Consider the following 21,761-nt stretch of genomic DNA (forward strand, 5'->3'; position numbering starts at 1 on the left):
GGGCATGAATATTGGAGACGTGAGTAAGAAAGCACAAGCATGTGTCCCAAAAGGAAGGGACCGTCTAACGTCAAAGCCCTGCCATGCCACAGCTCTAGTCTCCACACCACCCTGGCCCCATGCGCCATCCCTGACTATCCAAGGGCCAAGGGGGCTGCCGCTCAGGGAACCTGGCAGAATCAGACCTGGAGCATTGGACAGCAATAGAGCATGGGCGCCACCTGACCCATTGGGCACCCATCCAGTCAGACAGGCACTGGTCATGTGGGCATGCACCAGCCAAAGGTCCTTCCAACCCCAGGAAGCTCAACTCACCATAAGCACACACGCCTGCTTCCCATCCATGAAGCCCTTAGGGATGGAGTTTGGTGTCAGGATTTCATATCTAAGGCAGAAAAAAGAAGCTGGGTCAATTCCTCCCTTGCTTCAAAGCCATGTGGCCTGAAATGTACGTGAGAGAGGACCATGCCAACAGTGTAGCAGATGCAGAATCCCTTTCATGTCAAGAATACACTTGGCAACCCCCTCCCCCCCCGCCTTTTTCTTAGGCTGAATGGTACAAGGCAGGCTCTGAATTTTCTGGAAAGTGAATGGAAACTCACGTTGAACTATTTAACTCACTGAAGCTTTAGGTTGGGATTATAACTGCTAATTACAGTATCCGCGTCTGTAACCCCAGACGGCCACTCATGTCTTCCTGAGATGATGCCGGGCACTGCTAATAAATAGGATGGTCCAAGAAATAGAGGACTGTGTCGTGATAGCAACCGGCACTAAACACAATCATTAGGCAAACAGGACAGTGCACACATGACAAGAAGCTGCAGTGTTCTAGGACTTCCATTTCCTAAAGTTCCTTTAATACTCAAGTCTCTGGCTGATCTTGGTACATTTCACAGCTCCTCTAACTGGAGCAAACAGTGCCAGGCCCCGCAGTCACTAGGCATGAAAGCCAACAAGATTCCGTTCATTTCAGTAATAAAAGGAGGGAAATCCTTTTTCATGTAGGGGGTGGAGTAGAGAAGGTGTGAGGAGCTGGCCAGACCTCAGCTCTGGGTGGCTGAGGAAAATGCTTCCTTGCTGGTGGTCCCTGCGGGAGAGGCGGCTGCAGGCCCCGGCTCACCTCTGCCGGAACTCCTGAAAGACCACCCGGTTGGGGAAGCCCTGGCGGCAGATCCGAATGCCCTCAAGAACCCCGTTGCAGCGCAGCTGGTCCAGCACCAGATGGGGATCCAGTTTGCCAGCCTAAAGAAAACACATGCGTGTGGTCTTGCTTCTGTGCCCAGGAATTCATGGAGAGAGGTGGGCTGGGCCCCTCTGGACTCAACAGGGCAAAAGCCTCAGGAGTCACAGCAGCCCACAGCCTTTGATGCTAAGTTACATGATGCAAGTCCTGGAGAGGCTATGAGACAGCGTAACCAAGCGGAAACGCATGCCACAAATGTAGCCTGCCTCCTGGGGAGCCTCGAGTCAGTCTGCAGATGGACAGACCACTGAGGGCGCTCTGTGTGCTGTGGGGAAGGAACCATTGCTGCTGGGGAGACAGACAGAGTGGGACACCCTCAAGTGCCCTGCCCACACCCTGCTGAGTGGCCACACCTTCTTCTCATGGTTGGGGATGATGCAGCGGACGAAGTTGGGGTTGGTATTTCTCAGTGTGGCCATCAGCTTGGCCAGCTGCTCCTTGTAGAGCTGTCCCACGGTGCGGAACATGCCCTTCCTCGTCTTGAAGGCCCCGGGCAGCGCCGTCTCCGACATGCCAGCTACCTGGTCCAGGCCAATGATGCGGTCCACTGCAGAGACCATGCAAAAGCACGTGAACACCCAGTGGTCCCAGTAGGGCGGTAAAGAGACAGACATCTGGACAGAGAAAGACGTGAGACTACAGAGCAGCAGGACCCTTTCTGCTTAGAGTCCATAGTCATCTCCAACATACTTGACCTTCTGAGCAGGAAGCAGGAAAAGGGGAAAGACTGCACAGCCACCAGGGCTGGTCTCCCCTGGGAAGCAGTCCATAAGCTACGTTCACATTACCTATCTTCAGCCCACTTCAGAAGCTCCTATTCCCACAGAGACACAATAAAGCTAACAATGTATTTTGGAACAGTGAGCCTAGAGACTAGCTGTTTTGCCAGCCTGGCTCTGAGGCAGTGTTAAAACCTGTCTTAGAGCCCAGCCGGGCGTGGCTCAGCAGTTGAGCGTCGACCTAGGATCTAGGCCATCGGGGTTCGATTTCCGGTCAGGGCACATGCCCGGGTTGCGGGCTCGATCAATGACTCTCATCATTGATGCTTCTATCTCTCTCTCTCCCTCTCCTTTCCTCTCTCTGAAATCAATAAAGATATATTTTAAAAAAAAACAACAAACCTGTCTTACAGAATCCTATAGTTGGAGGAAAAAAAAAATCAGTATCCTGAATTCCCACTGCCCTTTACCTAGAGCATGGGGCTAGGAGTCAGAAGGTGGGAGCACTAGAGCTACTCTGCCATTGTCTACAGAACTCTGATGATTCCCCATCTGGGATCCACCTAGGCACTGCTCTCTACACCAGGGACCTGGAGCAGCATGGGTGGTGTCAGAAGTGGAGTGCTCCACAGAGCCACTACCAACAGTGACTACTCCAGAGCTAGGATTCCTCACGCTCTACAACCTGCTTTGTCTCCCAGCTCACAGGTCTTTATCATTTGAACCAAGACTCCAAGAAGTTGCCCTTGTCACCGTGACTCATGCCCAGCGCAATAAAATGAACTGCTTCCTCCAAGGCATAAACAAAACAACAAACGAACCCAGCGACTTGAGGTCAGTTAAGCAAGAGCCAATATTAAATCTGAAGCCTTCTGTTGCTAGATGCAAAAGTTAAGAATTCTGTGACAGTCTGTTTCATATTCCTTTACGGCTAGATCTCAACTATTTATCTGAAGACAGCAAAAAGGACAGAAACTCAAGACAGAAACCCGGAGTGAGGATGGACCAGATGAACCAATTAAAACAGGAGGCATGTTTGACCTTCTGCACCCAGGGCTCATTTTACTGGCGACCAGAAGTTTCCTGGGAGTGGCAGGCTTGTCAAGGCCACTTGGCTTGCCCAGAGGAAGATCAAATATGCCCCATAATAACTGGTCATTTCATGTAGGCCCGTCCTGCCCCCAGGAAGCCCACCCAGCAAGGAGCCCGTGCTTGTGGCGTGCTTAGTGAATGAACACACAAATGCCACTTGATCTCAGAGGCACATGCACACGGCAGCATCACACCTGACGCTCATGCTGAGACACCAGCAGCCATTCAAGCAGTAGGACGCCACCTTCACCAAGTGGAAATCTGAAGAGCATGTGGGTTTTTAAACAACTTGTTTTCCTTTAAGATCTACAACGTGAAGTCTCCTGATTTGGCTGGTTTTCTACCAGAGGCTTGGGATGGGTCCGATGGGGAGGAGCCTTCCCACAAGCCCGGTCAGACCAGGGTGGGGGCAGTCAAGCAAGAAGAGCCAACAGTGGGACGATTCAGCAGAAGCATTTGCCGCACAGCCCTGGATGCACCACACACAAGGGACGCCACTCTGGGTGGCCAGTCACCTGGTTCTAGGTGGAGAATGGGAAAGCGTTGATAGAAATAGGCTCTCTGGGTGCTCTGCATCTCTGCAACAGAGAGGTTAAAGCAAAACCCAGGCAGAAGGGAGAGGAAACCGATAGAAACCGTGAGAAAGCACAACTCCAAAGCCACCAGTCTACCCAGGAGAGGCGGCAGCACAGTGAGCCATGGGATAGGAACCTGCGTGGCCAGGCTTTGAGCCACCTGTGACTTCCCACATGTGGAAAGTGCTGTGGCTTGTCTGTGGACAGCAAAGCCCTAGAGGAAATGGCTATGCAGTAAGCTCAAGGGCACTCAAGGGCACTCAAGGGCAGCCTCACCCCTTCAGTTTGAGGAGACACTGTTGTGGCAGCTATGGCACATGAACCTGAACCCCACCCCACCCCGCAGCCTGTGTCAGGTGGAGATGTGCTGCTTGTTTTGTGGCTCAGCCACTACAAAGATTGGGAGAGCCCAGCTGCAGCCACAGGGGGACAGGAGTGGAGGGCAAAGGGCATACCATCCTTCCACAGCTCTGAGACGAACTTGTCGGAGGACTGGTGCAGAAGTGTGGCGATGTTGTCGTTCAGGGGGTCCATGTTCTTCATCAGCCACTCATCAGCTTTGTAATCCACCTGCAAGAGCCAGAGTCCCAAATCACAGGCTGCTCTGGGGACATGAGAACTCACAGCCTCTGGGAGGACAAGCGGACCCCATGTGGAAAAGTTTTAACTTTTTAAATGTTTACACGAACACTCCTGACCTGGTGTTTCTATCTCTAAGGAAATGATGAATGACAAGGGCAATGGAGTAGCAACAAGATTTTCTCTGCGGTGTTATGCAGACAGCAAATAATTTAAAACAACACAAGTACCCAGCAAACCAGACTAAGAAAACTGTGCTTCAGCTACACAATAGAATATTCTGGGTTGGTTTTCATTATTCTATTTTTAGGTAATACAACAATAAAGAAATATCCTAGAAAGGCATATGCCAAAATGTTATAATATTTCTTTTTAGTAATAGGACAAATAATTTTTACTTTTTGTCTTTTCAGGATATCCAAGTTTTCTGTAATGAGTATGTATTATTCTTATCTTTTCTGAAATATGTCCTTAAAACTGTACATATTGTATCTTCATTGCAAAGACCCCAGAACAATATGAATGGAGCAACAGGCCACCCTGGCCTCTCTATCTAGCCCACACCAGGGCCAGAGGTGACTGCTGTGCTCTGCCCAGTGGTCCTCATGTGCACTCCTGTCAACATGCACGATGTTGCTTTTTTTTCCTAGGAGCACAGTTACATCCTGGGAGATGACAAGCCCCAGAGCCAGTGTCTTGGCTACCTGGACACAGCCAGCCTCCTGGTCCTTTTAGCTGCCGCAGCGCAGCCCAGGTGCCCAGGTGCCCAGGTGTGGATGTGCACAGCCAGATTTGTCATTGTCCAGCCCCGCCCCGCCTCAACCTGGGCTTCAGGTATGCCATTTTTTTGCATTATAAACAACACTGCAATAAAAGCCTCCTGTGAAGCCTCTGTGCATGTGTATTTCTAACAGAGGGGTAAGGAAAGGTGCACATTCAGGGGGCACTGCCTTAGGTGACTATAGAAACAGTTTTCTTGTTTTTTTAATGGGTAGTTTAAAATCAAGAGTTGCTTCGGCAGCCTTTGGAATCCAAGGAGCGAAGTTGGAGAGGCTGGGCAGTGCAGGGCCACATGTAGGAGCAGCGGGCGAGGACACATGTGGCTCAGGAGTAGTAACAGGAAAGCTCCCGGCTCTCCTCACTGGGTCGCTTTGGCAATAACCAAACTATCTCTGCCAGTGGAGGCTCTCTACCAGGGCGACTGGGCCACACCCCCACCTCCACCATAATAACTATTTGGCAAGGTCTGGGGACATTTCTGGTTAGGGAGGGTACTACTGACCTCTGGTGGGAAGAAGCCAGGGATGCTGCTAAACATCCTACAAAACACAAGACAGTCCCCAACAATAACGACTGGTCCAGCCCATGATGCTGGTAGTGCAGAGGTTGAGAGGCCCTGCCCTAGAGTACTGACCTGTGCCCAGCGCTGGGCTTCACAAGCTCACTTAATAATGTAACCCTGTAAGGTGATGGTCACCCCCATTTTCCAGATGAGGCAATCAAGGCTCAGAGAGGTTAAACAGCCAAAAGTCACAATGGCAGAGTTCTAATTCAAACTCCAGAGCCTATGCCTTTGGCACAGATCTCATTTCTGCACTGGGAAAATTCACCTAGTGATAATACAAATAACATTATACCTGAGTAGCTTCCAGGAGTGCTGAAAGCTCCTACGAAATGTAACATGTGACGGGCTTTCTTTGCGAGGTGCGCAGCTGTGTGAGTGTTGATTACTGCCACCAGGCACCTTATCGATGAGTCACTGGACAAGAACACTGTGGCCCTGTCCCCTGCCGGGGGCTGCCCAGCTCATGGTCTTAGAATCATTCCCACCTCTCCTGAGGAGATCCAGCCACCCCCTTCCTATGTGCGCTCTGCTCACCTTGCCAGCATAGTGGATGATGCAGAAATCAGCTTTGTCCTTCAGCTGCTTGGGCTTCTGGAACTTGGGGTGGGTGCCCTGCTCCTGTACCACCTTCTCCACGAAGCTCTTGTCAGTGGCTTTGGGGAACCAGCACTCCTCATCCAGCAGGGCGAGGATGCCAGGGGGACCTGCCTGGAGGAAGCATAGCATCACACAGGTGAATGTGACCTGGGAACCCCACCCCAACCCTGCCCAAACAAGAGGCCAAAGCCTGGGGGTTCCTGGGAGTTATCAGAACCCCCAGAATCTCACCAGAAGGTGGGCAGCACTTCTCCCATAGGGGTAAAGAAATAAGGAGTATTACTCAATTTAAGAATTCTAGTTTGAAGAGAAACTTCAGAGGTCTAGGCTGTGGCCAACACACCTTAATCCAATGATCCATCACGTTACAGCTCTGAAAATCACCTGGTGGGCTTGATGGACTGTGCAGACCCCCTAATCTAGGTGCCCAGAGTTTGCCCTCAACTGGTGCCCTTGGAGTCACTCTGCAACATCACCCCACACACTTTGTGTCTGCACAATTATGTGGTGAGACATGATGTTTAGGACAAACCCCTTGAGGAAGAGAAAGTGTGGCAGAGCCCCAGAGCTTTCCATACAGAAAGCAGGTACAGACACTGTAGAGACTGGGTGGCAGGACTAAGCCAGGTTCTTGTTCACTGGAAAAAACTGATTACCACAAACTCATCACAAAAGTAAACTTTCAGGTTAGGATTACAGAGTCTCAAACCCCACCTTTGGCTAATACTCTCAAAATGCACAAACTTCTTCCTAGGCCTTCTGATCACTTAACATTTCAGTGTCACTCTGGGGTGTACACATTCTCAAGCAGCTCAGGATTCGGGGAAAACGTGAGTTCAGTGTGTTTAACTCTAATCAAGACAACCCACAAACAGGAATAGCCTGGGCTCCAAAAGAGCACAGCGCTCAAACCTAACCCAGACTGCACCAGGCAAGAGCTTTCAACAGAAACTGACAACAAAGGGGAAGGGCTTTCTAGCTACCACATCCACCAACAGTCATTGTGGGGCAGAAGCCAGGTGCCACGTTAGCCCTAAGAGAGGACAGACAGAACTTCAACACGTGCACTGGAAACAGCATTCGGCACCCTGGGTCCACACAGTCCCGCACTACAGTGAAAGCATCTGGGGCTAGGCACCTGCTACATAAAAGCATGCCTATTTCTTTAGGACAAAGAAAGGCTTGTTGAGCCCACCCCTCAAGTAGATGCTGGGTGGTCTTCTGGGACTAAAGACAGGAAACCCAGGCACCAGCCACATCCCCACCTGGTCAGCAGCTGCCTGAGGCTCCCAGGCACCAGATCCAAGTCCCAGAGCTTATTCCTCCAGGTGGCACTGGCAGTAGAGGAACTAAACACCCCAACCAACATAGAGTGGGAGGTGAGAACAGGGTCCCCAGAGGGAACGAACAGGGCCAGGCCAGGTGTGAGATCTGAGCAGGGTTGGCTCTTACTGGCTTCTCAATGAGGTCAATGCAGGGCTGCAGGTCAAGCCCAAAGTCGATGAAGTTCCACTCGATGCCCTCGCGCTGGTACTCCTCCTGCTCCAGGATGAACATGGTGTGGTTGAAGAGCTGCTGCAGCTTCTCGTTGGTGTAGTTGATGCAGAGCTGCTCGAAGGAGTTCAGCTGTAAGGAGGGAGAGCAACGTCAGGGAGCTGCCCACCATGAGCCCAGAGCCCCTTGGGAAGGAGTGGGACAGCGACTCAGGGAGGCCCTGCTGCCCCCTGCTGGAGCCTAAAGGATTAGGGGCGTTCCCTTATCACATGGGCAGCAGGGCTTCTGCACTTTCTGAAGCCCATGGAACTCTCCATCAGCCTGGTAAAGCCCTTCTAAGAATGTTTTACAATGCATAAAATAGATAAATTACAAAAAGAAAAAAGTTATGTTAAAATATAATTATCAAAATACTGCGACATAGTAATACCTTGTGCTTCTTCAACAAGCACTAGCCATGGGCTTAGTAACTTCTAAAATTTTGAAGTAGAGATGAACATAAAAGATATTACAACATCTCAGTGACAACTGCAACATATGAAACCTACTGCTAGTGCAGCTGTGGTTTGTGCACTGTGCTCAATTCACAGTGAGAAAAAAAGTGTCATTTCTATAAGAGGCCAGTGAAAAATAAAGAGGCAATGTTTACCCCCCAAGTTCATGGTTCCTCTGGAATCTACCACGGACCCCCAGGTTAAGACCCTCTGATTTACCACAATTATCAGGTTTTTCCTATGACAGCTCAAAGTCTTTATGGGCAGAAGCAATGTCTTGTCTGAACACTCAATAATTATTTGCTGGAAGAATAAATCCACAGAAAGGCCTGCCACGATGACCCCCAGAACACCATTCTCTCCCGCACTTCTGGTTAGCAACAGGCACACCTGTTTCAGCTTAAAATACACTGAACTGCTAGCTCTTGTCTCCATGCAAGGAAGGAGATGGCCAACTCAGGTTGCTGTGGAACCACCAGAAAGAAGATTCACAGACAAGGAGAAGGAGCCAAGAGGCTAAGGAGGCAGCAAGGACATAAGGGCAAGAGGGAGATGCTCACATCAAAGATCTCGAAGCCAGCAATGTCCAGGATCCCGATGAACGAGGCGCCCTGCCGCTTGGTCTTGTCCAGGGCCTTGTTGATGCGCAGCACCAGCCAGCGGAACATGCGCTCGTAGGTGGCCTTGGCCAAAGCCTCGATGGCAAAGTCAGCCTGTGGGGAAGAACATGCAGGGGACAGAGTGTCAGATACAAGGAGCCTTTAAACCTGTACCCTTTGCCCCAGTAATTTCACCTGCAGGGCCCTCTCCGAGAGAAACAGACCTAAATATGAGGGGAAAGCTTCTTGCACAAATATGTTCACTGCAATGTTATTTACAGTGACGAAAAGTTGAAACAACCTAACTATCCAACAATTCGGACATGGCAGACTTAGAAAGTCATATTTGCAAAGACCTTTTTACAATAAATGGGGATATACAGAAGTATCTACAGAAGAAATGACAAGACATCTGAGATTTGCTTCAAATAATGCGGTCGCGGGTGGGGGCATGAAAGATTAATGATGAGCCAAGACTGGCTGTGAGTTAGTCACTCTTGAAGCTGCCTGTGTGATGGGCACCTGGGGCTCGTTACAGTATCCTCTCTATCTGCAAATGTTCAAAAAGTTCTGTAATCAAAAGCCAAGGTGACAACTAAGTTTAAAATAAAAAGAACGAAAAGGCCTTGAAGGAAATAAAAAGCTGCCAATAACTGTCAGTGGGCAGGACTAGGGCAATTTTTTTCCTTCTCTAGACTTTTCTGTATTTCCCGAATCTTCAGCATTTGTGTATCACTCTCGTAATGAAAAAGTAAAGGTCCTAACTATTAGGGAAATGAACAGTTGGTAATAATTATGCATGCTGTCTGGAAAACAATGTTCTTGGCTCTGGTGGGATGGCTCTGCACAGAATCTCCCGCAGGCTGCTGGCCACCAGTGTGAGGAACAGAGGGTGGCACCCTTGGGCAAAAGGACTAATCAACTTGAACTTCAAAATATTTTTGAGAGATGAGAATAGCACCTTAAAAACGCCTATTGCCACTACAGAAACTAGAAACGCCAACAGAGGAAAAAAGTGGTCCTGACTGGGAGGGACCTCAGCTCCCGGGAAAGGTGGACACATTTGTGAGATGCAGCTGAGGAAAAGGCTCCTGCTCGTCTCTCACCACAGGCAGCAGACAGCAGGTGGTAGAGAAACAGCCACTGGCATGGGCCTCAGGGATGGTGGATGCCTCCGCTCCCCTAGCACCAGAAACATCAAGTTCTCGCTTTAGACCAGAAGAGGACAGGCCTATGTCTTCACTGACCAATCAGTCTAAACATCAGCTTGATGCAAAGAGGCACAACGCAATCTAAAGGGCCCTACCTAAGGATGGCCCTTTCTGGGCCAGTGGCCTTGGGCATGTTATGAACTTCTCAGGGTCAGCTTCCTCATGTTTTTAATGAAGTGAACACCACCCTGCTCTCAGAGCTGGTTTGAGGACTGAATGAGGGAACCCACGCGGCAGTGCCGATGGCTCACAGCAGCCCTCCAATTGGCCACTGCCAGGGCCCCATTAAGGAGGCAGCCCAACCTCGCCCCCAGCGGGCATGCATACCTGTTCCTTTGTCTGTGCCTTCTGGACGTAATCCCGTCCCACCTTGATTCGAGGGGTGAGGATTCCTCTGGTGAAATCAGTCACATTGATACCCAAGAGGTGGGACACTTTTTGGGCAGCTAATATTTTTCAAAGAGGAGGGGAAGAGTAAAAAGTTTTAATTAAACCCAAGAGAACCAGTTTCTCTGCTTCCCCTAGTAGCGAAGAAGAATGCTGTGGTGCTAACTGAGCTATCACTACTGACTCTGGAGCCTTCCTCAGCAGGGCAGGCACCAGCTCTCCCCTTCCACCCAGCGGGCATGGCAGAGAGGAAGGCGTCCCAACCGGGGCCCAGCCTCGGTTCCTCTGCACACTCTCGGCCTCATCTGCCAAGTGTGCAAGCGGGTCCTACCCACAAACAGGGCTGAGAGGAGGCAGCCCACCAGGACCTGGTGAGGGGACCAAATAGCACATGGCCCACAGAAATATCTTTTAATCCAGCACCCACACGTACAATTTTTCAAATGCCCCTAAGAAGGACACATTAAGGTTGAAAACTTAAATGGGGTCACATGCAGTGACCCAAAGGAATAGAAGTTGCTGAGGCAGATACGTAACCAGTGTTTCGAGGTCTAATGCATGCATGGGTAAAGCGTGCCTGGAGCAGCAGCAGAAATCACTGTCTTACTGAGACACCTGGTTTGGTCTCAGGGATGAATGACAGAAACCCTGGTTCATGTGATACAGGCTTTCTACCTCACTCTGATGCTGGCTCTATGAAGAAGGGCCATGCTCAGGTGTGTTTCACAAAAAGTACAGTGAAAGCCAGCCAATAACATACATAAAATTAAAAAGAGTGGGGTGTGGAATTCCTACAAGGTTTTCTCCTGAGCTGATCCATGCCCAGGCACCTCCCCATATTTCAGTGGGAGGACAACAGTGTTACCTGTGTTGTCGGGCATGGATGCCTGGTCAGTGTTACGCTCCTTCTTGAAGGCGATGTTGCCAAGCTGAAGAACCCCCGAGATGACCCGCAGCAAACCTTGGGTTGCAATCAAAGGCAGCTTAGAATCCAGCAGGGGGTGGAATAAGCCCCTAGTAAGCTGTGGTCTAGTCCACATGGAGGGCTCAGCACCCTGGAGGGCTCACTGCCTCCCTGCCAGTGTGGCTCTGTCTTCAGGGCCTCTGCCAGACCTCAACTTGAGCAACCCTGTACTTAGTTACGGGGTGTTAATCTTCCCAACACTTTGAAATCTGGACCAAGAATAAGCCTCTAGCCCAGGAGCCACTGTGTTTTTATAAATAAAGTTTTATTGGAACATAGTCAGGCCCATCCAATTACATATTATCTGTGGCTGAGCAAAGGTGGTTCCAATCTTATTGCTAGGGAATGGGTGCACTCTCCACAACTTTCTAAAATAAAGCCTCAAAGCCTCTTCACCCCCCCTCTAGGGAAATGAGAAGACGCAGGCAGGTTCCATACCGCTATTCATTCTAAGCCTCACCAATGTAAAGCTCCCAGCCCCAGCCCCTTCCACACTCTGCTGAGACAAGGTAGGAATAGTCTACTTTCAGCAAATGAAAAGGACTGCAGCGGTGGACCCAGACCCTGGGCAGCTGAGCACCTGTACTTGGTTCCCCTCTGCATAAATGCCTGTGGTATCACAGGGAACAAATAACCCTGAAACTCAAACTCAAGGTACCATCTCCCACACACTCAAGGCCTTCCTTCTGGCCTCTACAGGGCTCCCAAAGAGTCAGAGCCAGCAGGAAGCCCTCTCCAGGCCCATCAGCTGCTCTGATGCCCATAAGAACGTGAACCAGCCTCTGGCCTTCCCTTCCTCACCCCAAAGGGGACCAGCCCTTACCAACTTGCTCCTCCTCTGGGATGCTCATAATCCTCATGGCCTCCATGGTCTCCTGGAACAGGTCCTTGTCCTGCTGACCAGGAATGGTGACATGCCCATTGGACAGGAAGCGGTATTTGTTGTATGGCTCCAACAGGAGGTCAGCTGTAAGGGATGGAGGGCAAGGGCAGTCAGTGAGGTGCTGACACCAGGGGTTCTAGTCAACGTTGAAACATCAGACTGGGAAACACCCCAAAGCCCCGAGAGACCCCAGCAACTGCAGAATAGCCAGGATGCTAACTTTCCTCAGCATGAGACTGACATGCATGGAGCCCATGAGGCCCATGATTCACAGCTGCACCTGCGACTGGCCCTGGTTTTTCTCTGGTGTGGTCAGAAACAGAGGCCAAGTCCTCAGGATGGCCCGGAAAACAGAACTCATCTGGCATCTCGTCCCCAACCTAAGGCCAGAGTTTTCATTCCCAACTGAAGTGTGTGGTCTGACCGCAGCAGGAGCCCCCATGTCAGGCAGTGGGCCCACCACTCACTCTTCAGGTGCTCTCCAGCCCCAGACAGGAGATAGTAGAAGATGTGGAAGGTCCTCTCGTCCTTGGCTTGACGAATAGCACGAGATTTCTCCAAAAGATCTTTGCAAACATTGAGGAATTGTGCAAGCTGGAAGGAAGGCAACCCTCCCCTTTCCTCTATTCCCATCAAAAGCCACTGAACTTCACCAGGTGCAAAGAATGGCACAAAATGGCCGAATAAAATACAAGCAAACTCTCTTGGCTCTCTAGCCTGTCCAAAGAGCAGCGCTCACACCTGGGAGCCTTGTCTATTTCAAGGGCCCCCTTCTCGAGAGCCAATGGAGATCAGAGACTCCCACCAGCAAAGATTGTAATGCTGGTGTAGGAGAGAAATAAATTAGCATTCACCCCCAACTCCACCCCTCAGCACTGGGTGATCTTCCATAGTCCCGTCCCATTCTAGGCTGAGCCTTATACTGCCAATAAGAAAAGCCTAGCTGGGAGCTGGGTTCTCAATGAACTGCTCCTGGTACTCTGATGCCACAGATGAGGTGTCACAATAGGCCCACAAAAGGGAAACTGCTGGAATCAGGTAGCAGCTTCTTCTCCATCAAGGTAACTTCCCCCCCTCTAGACGTGGCACTCTTGCTACAATTAACCACAAGGATACAAGTCTCAATATTGGCTCCCACGATGTAGCCATTGACATCAAAGTTGATGCGAATGAATTTGCCCTAAGGAAAGACAATGAAGAAATTAGAGGCCCCATCCTCTGGTCCCTACCTCCAGCTGGTAAAGCCCAGAGGGAGAAAGCCAATGTGTACAGCAGCCAGGGGCCCTGCACCCACATTGCACATGCACTCGGGCCTCAGAAATGCCACACTGCTTCAAGCTTGGAACCAAGAGGAGGTCCAGTGGTGCCCAAGTTCCTCCGCACAGGGGAAAAAGTGTCCTAGCTGCCTGACCTGGCGCTGAGTCCTAACTGGCTACCATGGGACAATCAGGGGGACCAGCAGTGATTTCCCCTTCCCTAGCTGGCTTTTTGCCACCTAGGTTGAAGAAGCTACTTAAGCAGGTGCACACCAACTGGAGTATGACCCAGCCTACTCCATGTAGCCAGCCCAGAAGCACCAAGTCTGAACGTTGCTCACTTTTAAAGAGAGAGCACCCAATTGGGAGGTGACATGTGCCAAAGCTGAGTAGGAGCCCCTGCCCCGCAAGCTGGGACGAGGCCGGCCACTACTCACAAATCGTGAGGAGTTGTCATTCTTCACTGTCTTGGCGTTCCCAAAGGCCTCCAGGATGGGGTTGGCCTGCAGCAGCTGCCGTTCCAGCTCGCCCTGGAAAGGAACCCAGAGGTGCAGTGAAGGCCAGGCAGAGGCTTGGGCTGCCAAACCTGCTCTGCCAGGCAGAGGAGATGGTGGCAGAGCCATGTATACACGCCTAACATGCTGGAAGGGAGGCTTCCGGTGGCCCTCCATGCCAGCCTTGGCCTGGTCTCCGTGTCACTCAAGAGCAACCTTCCCACCAGAGCTCTGGAGACCTTGAGTGGTTTGAACTTAGTTCTCTGACTGACTGACCAGTGGCCCTAGAAAGGGAAAGTGGCAGCTCCCTCAGGTCCAGGAACCTGGTACAAACAAGGACCCAGATCAACCCCGGAAGATGCGTTGGAGGGCAGCATACGAACCAAAAGGAGATGCGGAGCACTGTTCTTTCTCTGGGACAGGCTCCATTCCAGGTACCCTGGCTTCCCTCTGCCCTCCTTGCCTAAATCTCCACCCAACATGCCACATTTTTTTCCACTTCATAGGCCAGATCTACGAAAGACACAAGCTCATCTCATCCATGTCTTAATAAACATTTCATTTCCTTGCAGGTCCTCTGTCCTACCACCCCCCCAAACCTGCTCCCAGCACATTAGGTATATGAGTATGGAACTGAGAAGGGTTCTAAACTGTTTATCAACACCAGTGAACTCTAATTATGGTTTCATGATGCTTTGTGGTTGACAAAAATCGCCCTTATGCCTTCTTATCCTTGGATTCTCATGATACCCAGGGTAGGAAAAACAGAGTAGTCCCATTTCGCAGAAGAGAAAATCAAGGCTGAGGGAAGGAGAATGATCTGTCTGAGGTTATGCAGCTATCAACTAGCAAAGCAGGTATTGGAATCCGAGTCTTCTACCAACAACTGGCAGTCACTGCCATTATCCTGCCCTTCGGGACTCTACCTGTCAGGTCAGATCAACATTGGAAGCAGCCACTGTCCTCCCAGCAGGCCAGATAATAACTGACACTGGCTGGGAAAATACAGATCTCCTTCACCTTAATACCTGGGTACCCTCTAGGGGGAAAGAAGATCTTGCAAGGGCTGGGCAGGGGTTCTGTATTTATTAGCAGGGCTGGAGCCAAGCCAGGATTTTATAGGAATAAAGGCTGCCTGTGAATGATGAAAAGGAAGCCTGGTAGTAGCAGGAGCTCCTTGGAGAGTCGTAAACTACAGCTTTCCAGGCACACCTGCCACAGACAAGACCTGTATGCAGAGCACTGAAGATGTAAGAAGCCCACCAGAGACTGGAAGGGGCCCAGCAGACCCACCTCTCCTACCAGGCCTGGGGGAGTCTTCTATTCTCAGACCATACAGGGAAGTGAAGGTGGGTTGGAGCAGCCAGGTCAAAGGGCAGAGGTCAAACACCCATAGAGAAGGCTCTCCGTGTGTGTCTGGCACCAGTGGTCACAACGCACTGGATTGCCCCTCCTGGGGCTTGGGCAGGCCTGGAAAGTCAGCGAGGCAGCCCACAGGGCCAGGATTGGATGAGTGCTGCTCCCCTACCCATTAAAATGCTCATCTCAAAACAGGCCAGGGGGCCAGGGGGCCAGGCGGCCAGGCTGGCCGAGCTACCACCATTCCCACAGACAGATGGAACTGTGGCCCCAACTGGAGCCTGCCCCTGCCTCAGCTTAGAGGTAAACCTAAGGCCTCTGTCATAGGCCATTGCCATGGAACGCAGGACTGCCAGACCAAGCTTGGGAGCAACCATTTGAGATTCTAGAAGCCAGCTCCCTGCTGACAGTGGTGATGGCTAACCGAGGGGTTTTTCTTTATGGATACCTAATTGAGCACAGAGGAGACTTATTTTTTCAATGAAATTAAGAGGTACTGGAGGCAGCGTATGCTCATTGGGTTTGAAATTCCCCATCTGGTGTCTGAAGGGCTTTACTGGGTGGTGTTTCTGGCAGTGGGCTACAACTAGTGCACAAAAAACAGAGGGAAGAAGAGGAATGGGGGACAAAGGTCACTGTTCAGACCTTTGTGGAAGTCCCTTCGCTCAAGCTCTACTTTGCCAACCTGCAGCCCTGCCAAAGCCCAGCCTTCCCACAGCAAGGTGAGGTTTGGGACATACTGGTGGGTGGTCTTGGGATGAGCAACTGAGTCACTCACTGCAAGGGGGAGAGAGCTCTGCCAGAGCATGCCACGACAGGCCTCAGAGCACAAGAGCGGTAAACCAAGTTCAAGAGTCTCATGGCCCAGCTGTATGGAAAATCAGAGTATACAGCTTCAGGCAAGGAAATCAACCAAACTGGTCAATGGCCTTTACAACTGAGGGCATGAGCAGTGAGCAAAACCAGAGGCAACCTACTCAATCACTGTGGCTGGACCTGGAGTCAGGGACAGGGTGCCTATCACACACTGAAGCCTGAGAAAGAAGACGTGACAAGTTTGCTCCCACTTATCACACCCTCCTCCACATGCCATCCTATCTCAGGGCTGGGGGCCTGCCTGCCCCTCTGCAGCTGGAGTCCCAGAAGAATGCAAACGGGTCTACATTCCTGCTCATTAACAGGGACTCCAAGGTCACCCTCCAGAGACCCAGGAGCATACTAGGCATTCAATAAATAGTTGGGAAATGGATTTTACAGCAAATTCGAAGATGGAAAACCACAGCTAGAGAACTCCTAACCTCACAGCCCTGTTTTAAAAATAGGCCTCCTAAAAAGAATGGAAAATGGGGGGTGAAGAGAGGGAGCAAAAGAAACTTTATTAGTTTCTAAATATAACTCCTGACGCCCCATGGAAAAAGATTCAGAATGTCTTGGGAAGCTTGGCACATGAAAAGTTACTTTTGGTTCCATTCCAGAAGACTGTACTCATTAGGACATTCTGCAGGACACACCCAAGTCTGCATGCAAAGAGACACACACCCCTACTTACTTATATGTGCTGCACACAGCACCCCTGTAAGGGGGGGCCACGCAGGCGGCGCAGTTCCCCCGCAGCTTGAGGGGACACCATGGACACTTAGATTTGACAGGGAAGTTTAAGAGTGTGTGCTTGAGAGGAAGAGAGAGCACCACACAGGCATGCTGAGACTGATCCCCCCAACTTGGGCAAGTCCAATGTGGGTCTTCCAAGTACTGCTTCTGACCAGCACAGAGGTGGCAGGTGAGGGCCCAGCCATCACCATCTGGTCTGAAACACTGAGCACGTGGGGATCCAGGGGGGCAGATTCCCGTCCCACTGTGCCTCGGTCAGGGCTCTGCACAGGGTGTTAGAGCTATCGTGCCTGCGGGAATTCGGGCAAGACTGGAACTTCTGAGAGCAGCTAGGTGATGAGGCCCATAAGCATTCTGGAGGCTGTCATTTCAGAGTGCACAGGAGGCCACCATGTGTCACACCCAGCACCCACCCCTCCTCAGACAGTCAGTGAACCGAGCCTATGAGAATAGTTCTAGCTGCAGAAAGTGACAACAGTGTGAAGTGAAAAGCTGCTTAGGAAAAAATACATAATTCAAGGGCACACGATGATCAGAACACGCATTCCTGGTGCAGAACGTGCAGTAAACGTGCAGCTCACCTAGCGAGGACACTGTTGAGTTCGACCATAATCCACCAAGAGGGAGAGGGAAAAAAAGGAAGTAAGAAGACTTTCCGATTGCCCTTTCTCTCTCCGCTGGGGGGCTGTCCACCCAGAGGCATTTCAACAGCAGCGAGAAGAAGCAGGGAGTCAAATGCAGGTGTGCCCGAGATCCTGCAAGTCTCCATCAGCTTGAGAACCAAGTTTTGGAATCTCTCTTCCAACCTCAGAGGTGGAGGCCACACAGCAATTAGCTGTCAACCACTGGTGGGTTCCAGTTTCCATAGCAACGCAGAAAGTTAGGAGGCCAGGGGAGAAATAAGCTGGCTACCAATGGGCCCACTCCCAAGATAGACACGCTGCAGCTTTGATGAAAGCGGGAGCAGCCTCTGCTTCGTTCCCCAAACGCTTTCATTTTAATCCAAGCCAGGAAGCATTAAATGATCTTCCTCACGGAGAGGAAGGCCCCACTCACCTGGTCCTTCTTGCTCTTATGTGAGGAGGCCACGTGAGCCAGATACTGAATGACTTTCTTGGTGTTCTCTGTCTTGCCGGCTCCAGACTCACCCCTGCCAAGAGAGTCAAGGAAGTTCTCAGGGGGGAGGTGGCCAAATCCTTGAAGTCTGTCCCTTCCCCACTGCATGCTCTACTGCCTACCATTCTGCTGGGAGCTGCTGAGGGACCCAGCACCTAGTGGCAAAAAGGGGGACATGCAAAATAATGCTTGTTCTGGAATCCTCACTCAGGCCATTTCCCATGGCCCACTGCCTGCCCTGGTCACTTGGCAGCCTTTGCATCCAAATGTCTTTGGAATCAGTCTGAGGCAGCTGTTGACTCAGGGGTCAAAGGCACTCATACATGTTCCTTCAAAACTGCACCTGAAGGAATATTCTGTACCACTAACTCCCTCAGCAGCAGGGCTTAATTATCTGCTTGTCAAGTTCAGAGGATGAGGGTGAGATGTGCAGTGTCCACTTCAATCCAGGTAAAGGAAGCCACTGCTCAGAGCCAGAAGGAATGTGTGCCAGAGGGGCCAACAGTTGCCAGCCTGCTCTGCTGAGAAGACTCTTGCTTTTCCTCTCTGCTATAAACCCACCCCACTGATCATCAGCTCCTATGAGGAAGGAGGCTAGATCTTTGCCCAAGAAATAAAGCTCATCCATGCTGTGGGACCACTGAGCAGCCAGTCCCTTGGGGAAGAGGCAGGGTTTAAGTTGGGAATAGAACTCATCAGCCCAGGTTTTGGTAGGAGTCCTTAAGCGTAAGGGCAGATCAGATGACACATGGCCCTGCCACCCTGACAGAAACACTTACGTGCACAAAATGGACTGGTCCTCTCGGTCTGAAACAAAGAAGACATTGGGTTAACTTCTGCCTGATGTGAAAGCCTCCCCCTCTGGCTTCTGAAGAGCTGCCCACTCCCAGGAAAGAGAGCCTCGAATGCTGCCCTTACAGGGGGCCCTCCACACCAGCTGGTATGTGCTCACCCATGCCTCACTCAGAGGAGGGATATTCCTAGGTGGCAGCACCACTGGGCAGCCACTCGTCCTCCAGGGGCTCCAACTGCCCACGCTCACTGCCCTCCCTGCCCCTGTGACACCAGAAATAGTTCTGTCTCTCTCACTTCTGAGAAAGGCAAAATATGAAAAGCTCCCCAGAAGTCTACTTTTCTGAGTGCTGGGGGGGGGGGCATTCCCTGTGTTTATAACCGAGAGTTTAGGCTGTCAGAAATCAGGCCTGTGGCAGGTGTTTTAAATATTGTCCCCATTTAGGTAAGGAGCATCGGTTAAGAGGCTGGGTGAGGGGTGTGGTACTGACAAGGCTGGCTTTGCAATGGGACAGGCTTGGGGCAAGATGCTGCCCTGGTCACATGCACAGCCTCTCAGAGCCCTGGCCTCCTCCTGAGATGGTGATAATGGTATACATGTAAATAACATGCACAAAAGCACCAGTGTGGTGTCTGTCACATGGTAAATGCTCAATGATGTTAGCTTAGAGACAGCTCGGAAAAAACAGAAGCTCATCAGAATCACAGCTTCTGACCAGTTTCCAGGCCTGGCTGTCAGGAACTTTCAGCAACTCTCTCCAGCTCTGTGAGCCTCTCGGCAATTAAGGATCTAAACAACTCACTCCCCTTGGGTGCAGGAGAAGCAGTAACACCCACATTTTGAAGCTAAGTTTGACGGAAATGCTTTAAGACCTCCGGTTGACCTGTGCCAGTGCTGGGTGTCCAGTTTTAAGCAGTGGCTGAAAACACAAGCTCATTTTTCTCCCTCTTCACTCCGCACCACGGAACACCCCCAACCCACTTGAAGTCAATCTGCCTGAATCCAGGACCAGGCTAGTTACTAATATTTGAGCTGTGGAGAGGTATTTAACTCCAGTCTGTTTCCTTATCCATAAAGTAAATATGCTCCCAAATCCCTAGGAGAATTAGTTTGATGAACAGAAACAACACATGAAACGGGCTCATGCAGCACCCTATAAATAGGATGCACTCCACAAAGGTCTGCTGCCTGTTTACTTCCCCCTCAGGAAGCTGCCCTGATGTGGGGGGTAGTGGCATTGTCAGGGCAGTGGGAGTACTTATAGTTGTTAGCACAGGTGCTGGACAGAAGCCGACAGCCATCTAGAAGGACACACTCACTGGCCCCTCGTGGGCCGGCCAGGGGCCGGCAGCATGTGGCCTTGCGAAGGTGACTCATAGCTTCCTGTGTGCATGGCCTCAGGAGACAGATTTGCAGACACAGCGAGGTCTCCTGCTCTTGGCAAGGTGAGCCTCCAGTGTACCTGATCTTACAGCACACACGCCTGGGCTCTTTCTACCATCTCTTCTCTGGTCTGTGGGTCACTCAGGAGGGAAAGAGGCAGTCAGGACAGAAAGGAGGAAAACTTAACCTCATACCCAACACAAACAGCAGTTGCCCACCCACCTCTTCAGCCTACCTCCACCCCCACCAGAAAATAACAGGGTGGGGGTTACGGAAAGAACTCAGCTGCCCCACCCCATCCTGCTCTGCACTATGGAGCCGCTCAGAGCAGACTCCACAGGGGCAACCTTGCTGCCCCCATCTGAACTTTCCCACAAAACAGAGTCCTTCAAGGCCGCAGCCAGGGCTGAGGCAATCTCCATAAGACAGGCAGGAAGGCAGAGGGAAGGAGGCTGGGAGCTAAAGGTTGGGGAAGACACGCAGTTTCCACTGCCTGCCCATAAGAACAGTGTGGAGACTGAGAAGAATCTGGGACAAACACAGTTGTGATCTGGGGCCCCAGCTCCCTCACCACATCTTCCTGGGCCAGCCCCAGCTGCAGGCATGTTTAGTCACCGCTCACAAGCGGGCAAGACTGTACCTGCACATGCTGGCAAGTCGTGAGACGGTAGCAGCTGACACTACCATAAAAGGAAACATTCCCATCCCTTCCAGAAAAAAACGTTTTCCCAGAACTGTCTAGGCCAGGTCCCTGGGATGGCTGAAATTCCTCTAATTGTGTGAGGAGTCAGATGCTGAGTTGCTGAACAACAGGAAGCAGAGCCCCCCCACATGTCGGTGCATACATAGGCGCACATGCACACACAGACACACATGCACACACAGGCATGTGGACAAGCTGCACATGGACACATATGCATATGCAATCACATGTGCACACACAAGTACATGTATAAGAGATGCACACACACAGAGGCACATGCACACAGATTCCTGCACACACTCAACTTCTAACTCTACACCACGCACCCCACCACAGCTCTTCCTCTCCTCTGACCTTTCACCTCCAATTCCTGAAGCCAAGTTAGCATCATCAACGCAGCCTAAAAGGAAAGACTCTGAAACTTTCCTTTTTCACTTTAAAGAAGTCTTAATTCACTTTGCCAAGGGCATTCATTTAGGCAAATGCTTAGGCAGAGGAAAACTGACAGGAGGCCTATCTCATTTCCTTAACTCTTGTCTCTACCACTTGGTCCACCTGCCCACAATGAATGACATCCTGGCCCCTAACATCCCAAAAGGTCTTTTCAATTCTTACAGTAGTTTTGGCTCTGTTATCTTGTGGCCTTACAACAACCTCAGGAGGTAGATAAGGCAGGCTTTGTCCCTGTTTTGCATAAGCCTCCTCTCCCAGCACTGCTTCTGTTTTGTTCTGAGCTCAGAAGCATCTCTTCTGGGCAGTGGAATGGTTAGAATTCTTAGCAACCAGCGGGCTCTCCACCTACTCAGTTTACTCTGCCAGACCCCTGGTGCATTCCAGTGAGGACCCACCTTAACACTCTAT

General features: G+C 51.0%; 1 protein-coding gene across 1 annotated transcript in view; it reads right to left on the reverse strand.

The window, feature by feature from the left end:
• Positions 1 to 21,761, reverse strand: part of MYH9 (myosin heavy chain 9) — an 88,159-nt gene that overhangs the window by 20,930 nt on the left and 45,468 nt on the right. The window contains exons 4-18 of the mRNA XM_016222709.2: positions 18,801 to 18,828; positions 17,962 to 18,055; positions 13,879 to 13,971; positions 13,302 to 13,365; positions 12,653 to 12,751; positions 12,126 to 12,269; positions 11,204 to 11,299; positions 10,279 to 10,397; positions 8,702 to 8,854; positions 7,606 to 7,779; positions 6,091 to 6,264; positions 4,088 to 4,202; positions 1,600 to 1,793; positions 1,124 to 1,245; positions 316 to 385 (exon numbers count right to left, since the gene is read on the reverse strand). Coding sequence (XP_016078195.1) covers positions 316 to 385; positions 1,124 to 1,245; positions 1,600 to 1,793; positions 4,088 to 4,202; positions 6,091 to 6,264; positions 7,606 to 7,779; positions 8,702 to 8,854; positions 10,279 to 10,397; positions 11,204 to 11,299; positions 12,126 to 12,269; positions 12,653 to 12,751; positions 13,302 to 13,365; positions 13,879 to 13,971; positions 17,962 to 18,055; positions 18,801 to 18,828 — 1,739 coding nt within the window. The remainder of the gene's footprint in view (positions 1 to 315; positions 386 to 1,123; positions 1,246 to 1,599; positions 1,794 to 4,087; positions 4,203 to 6,090; positions 6,265 to 7,605; positions 7,780 to 8,701; positions 8,855 to 10,278; positions 10,398 to 11,203; positions 11,300 to 12,125; positions 12,270 to 12,652; positions 12,752 to 13,301; positions 13,366 to 13,878; positions 13,972 to 17,961; positions 18,056 to 18,800; positions 18,829 to 21,761) is intronic.

This window comes from Miniopterus natalensis, chromosome 2 (genome assembly GCF_054644295.1).
Source record: "Miniopterus natalensis isolate mMinNat1 chromosome 2, mMinNat1.hap1, whole genome shotgun sequence".
In the NCBI taxonomy this organism is placed as follows: domain Eukaryota; kingdom Metazoa; phylum Chordata; class Mammalia; order Chiroptera; family Miniopteridae; genus Miniopterus; species Miniopterus natalensis.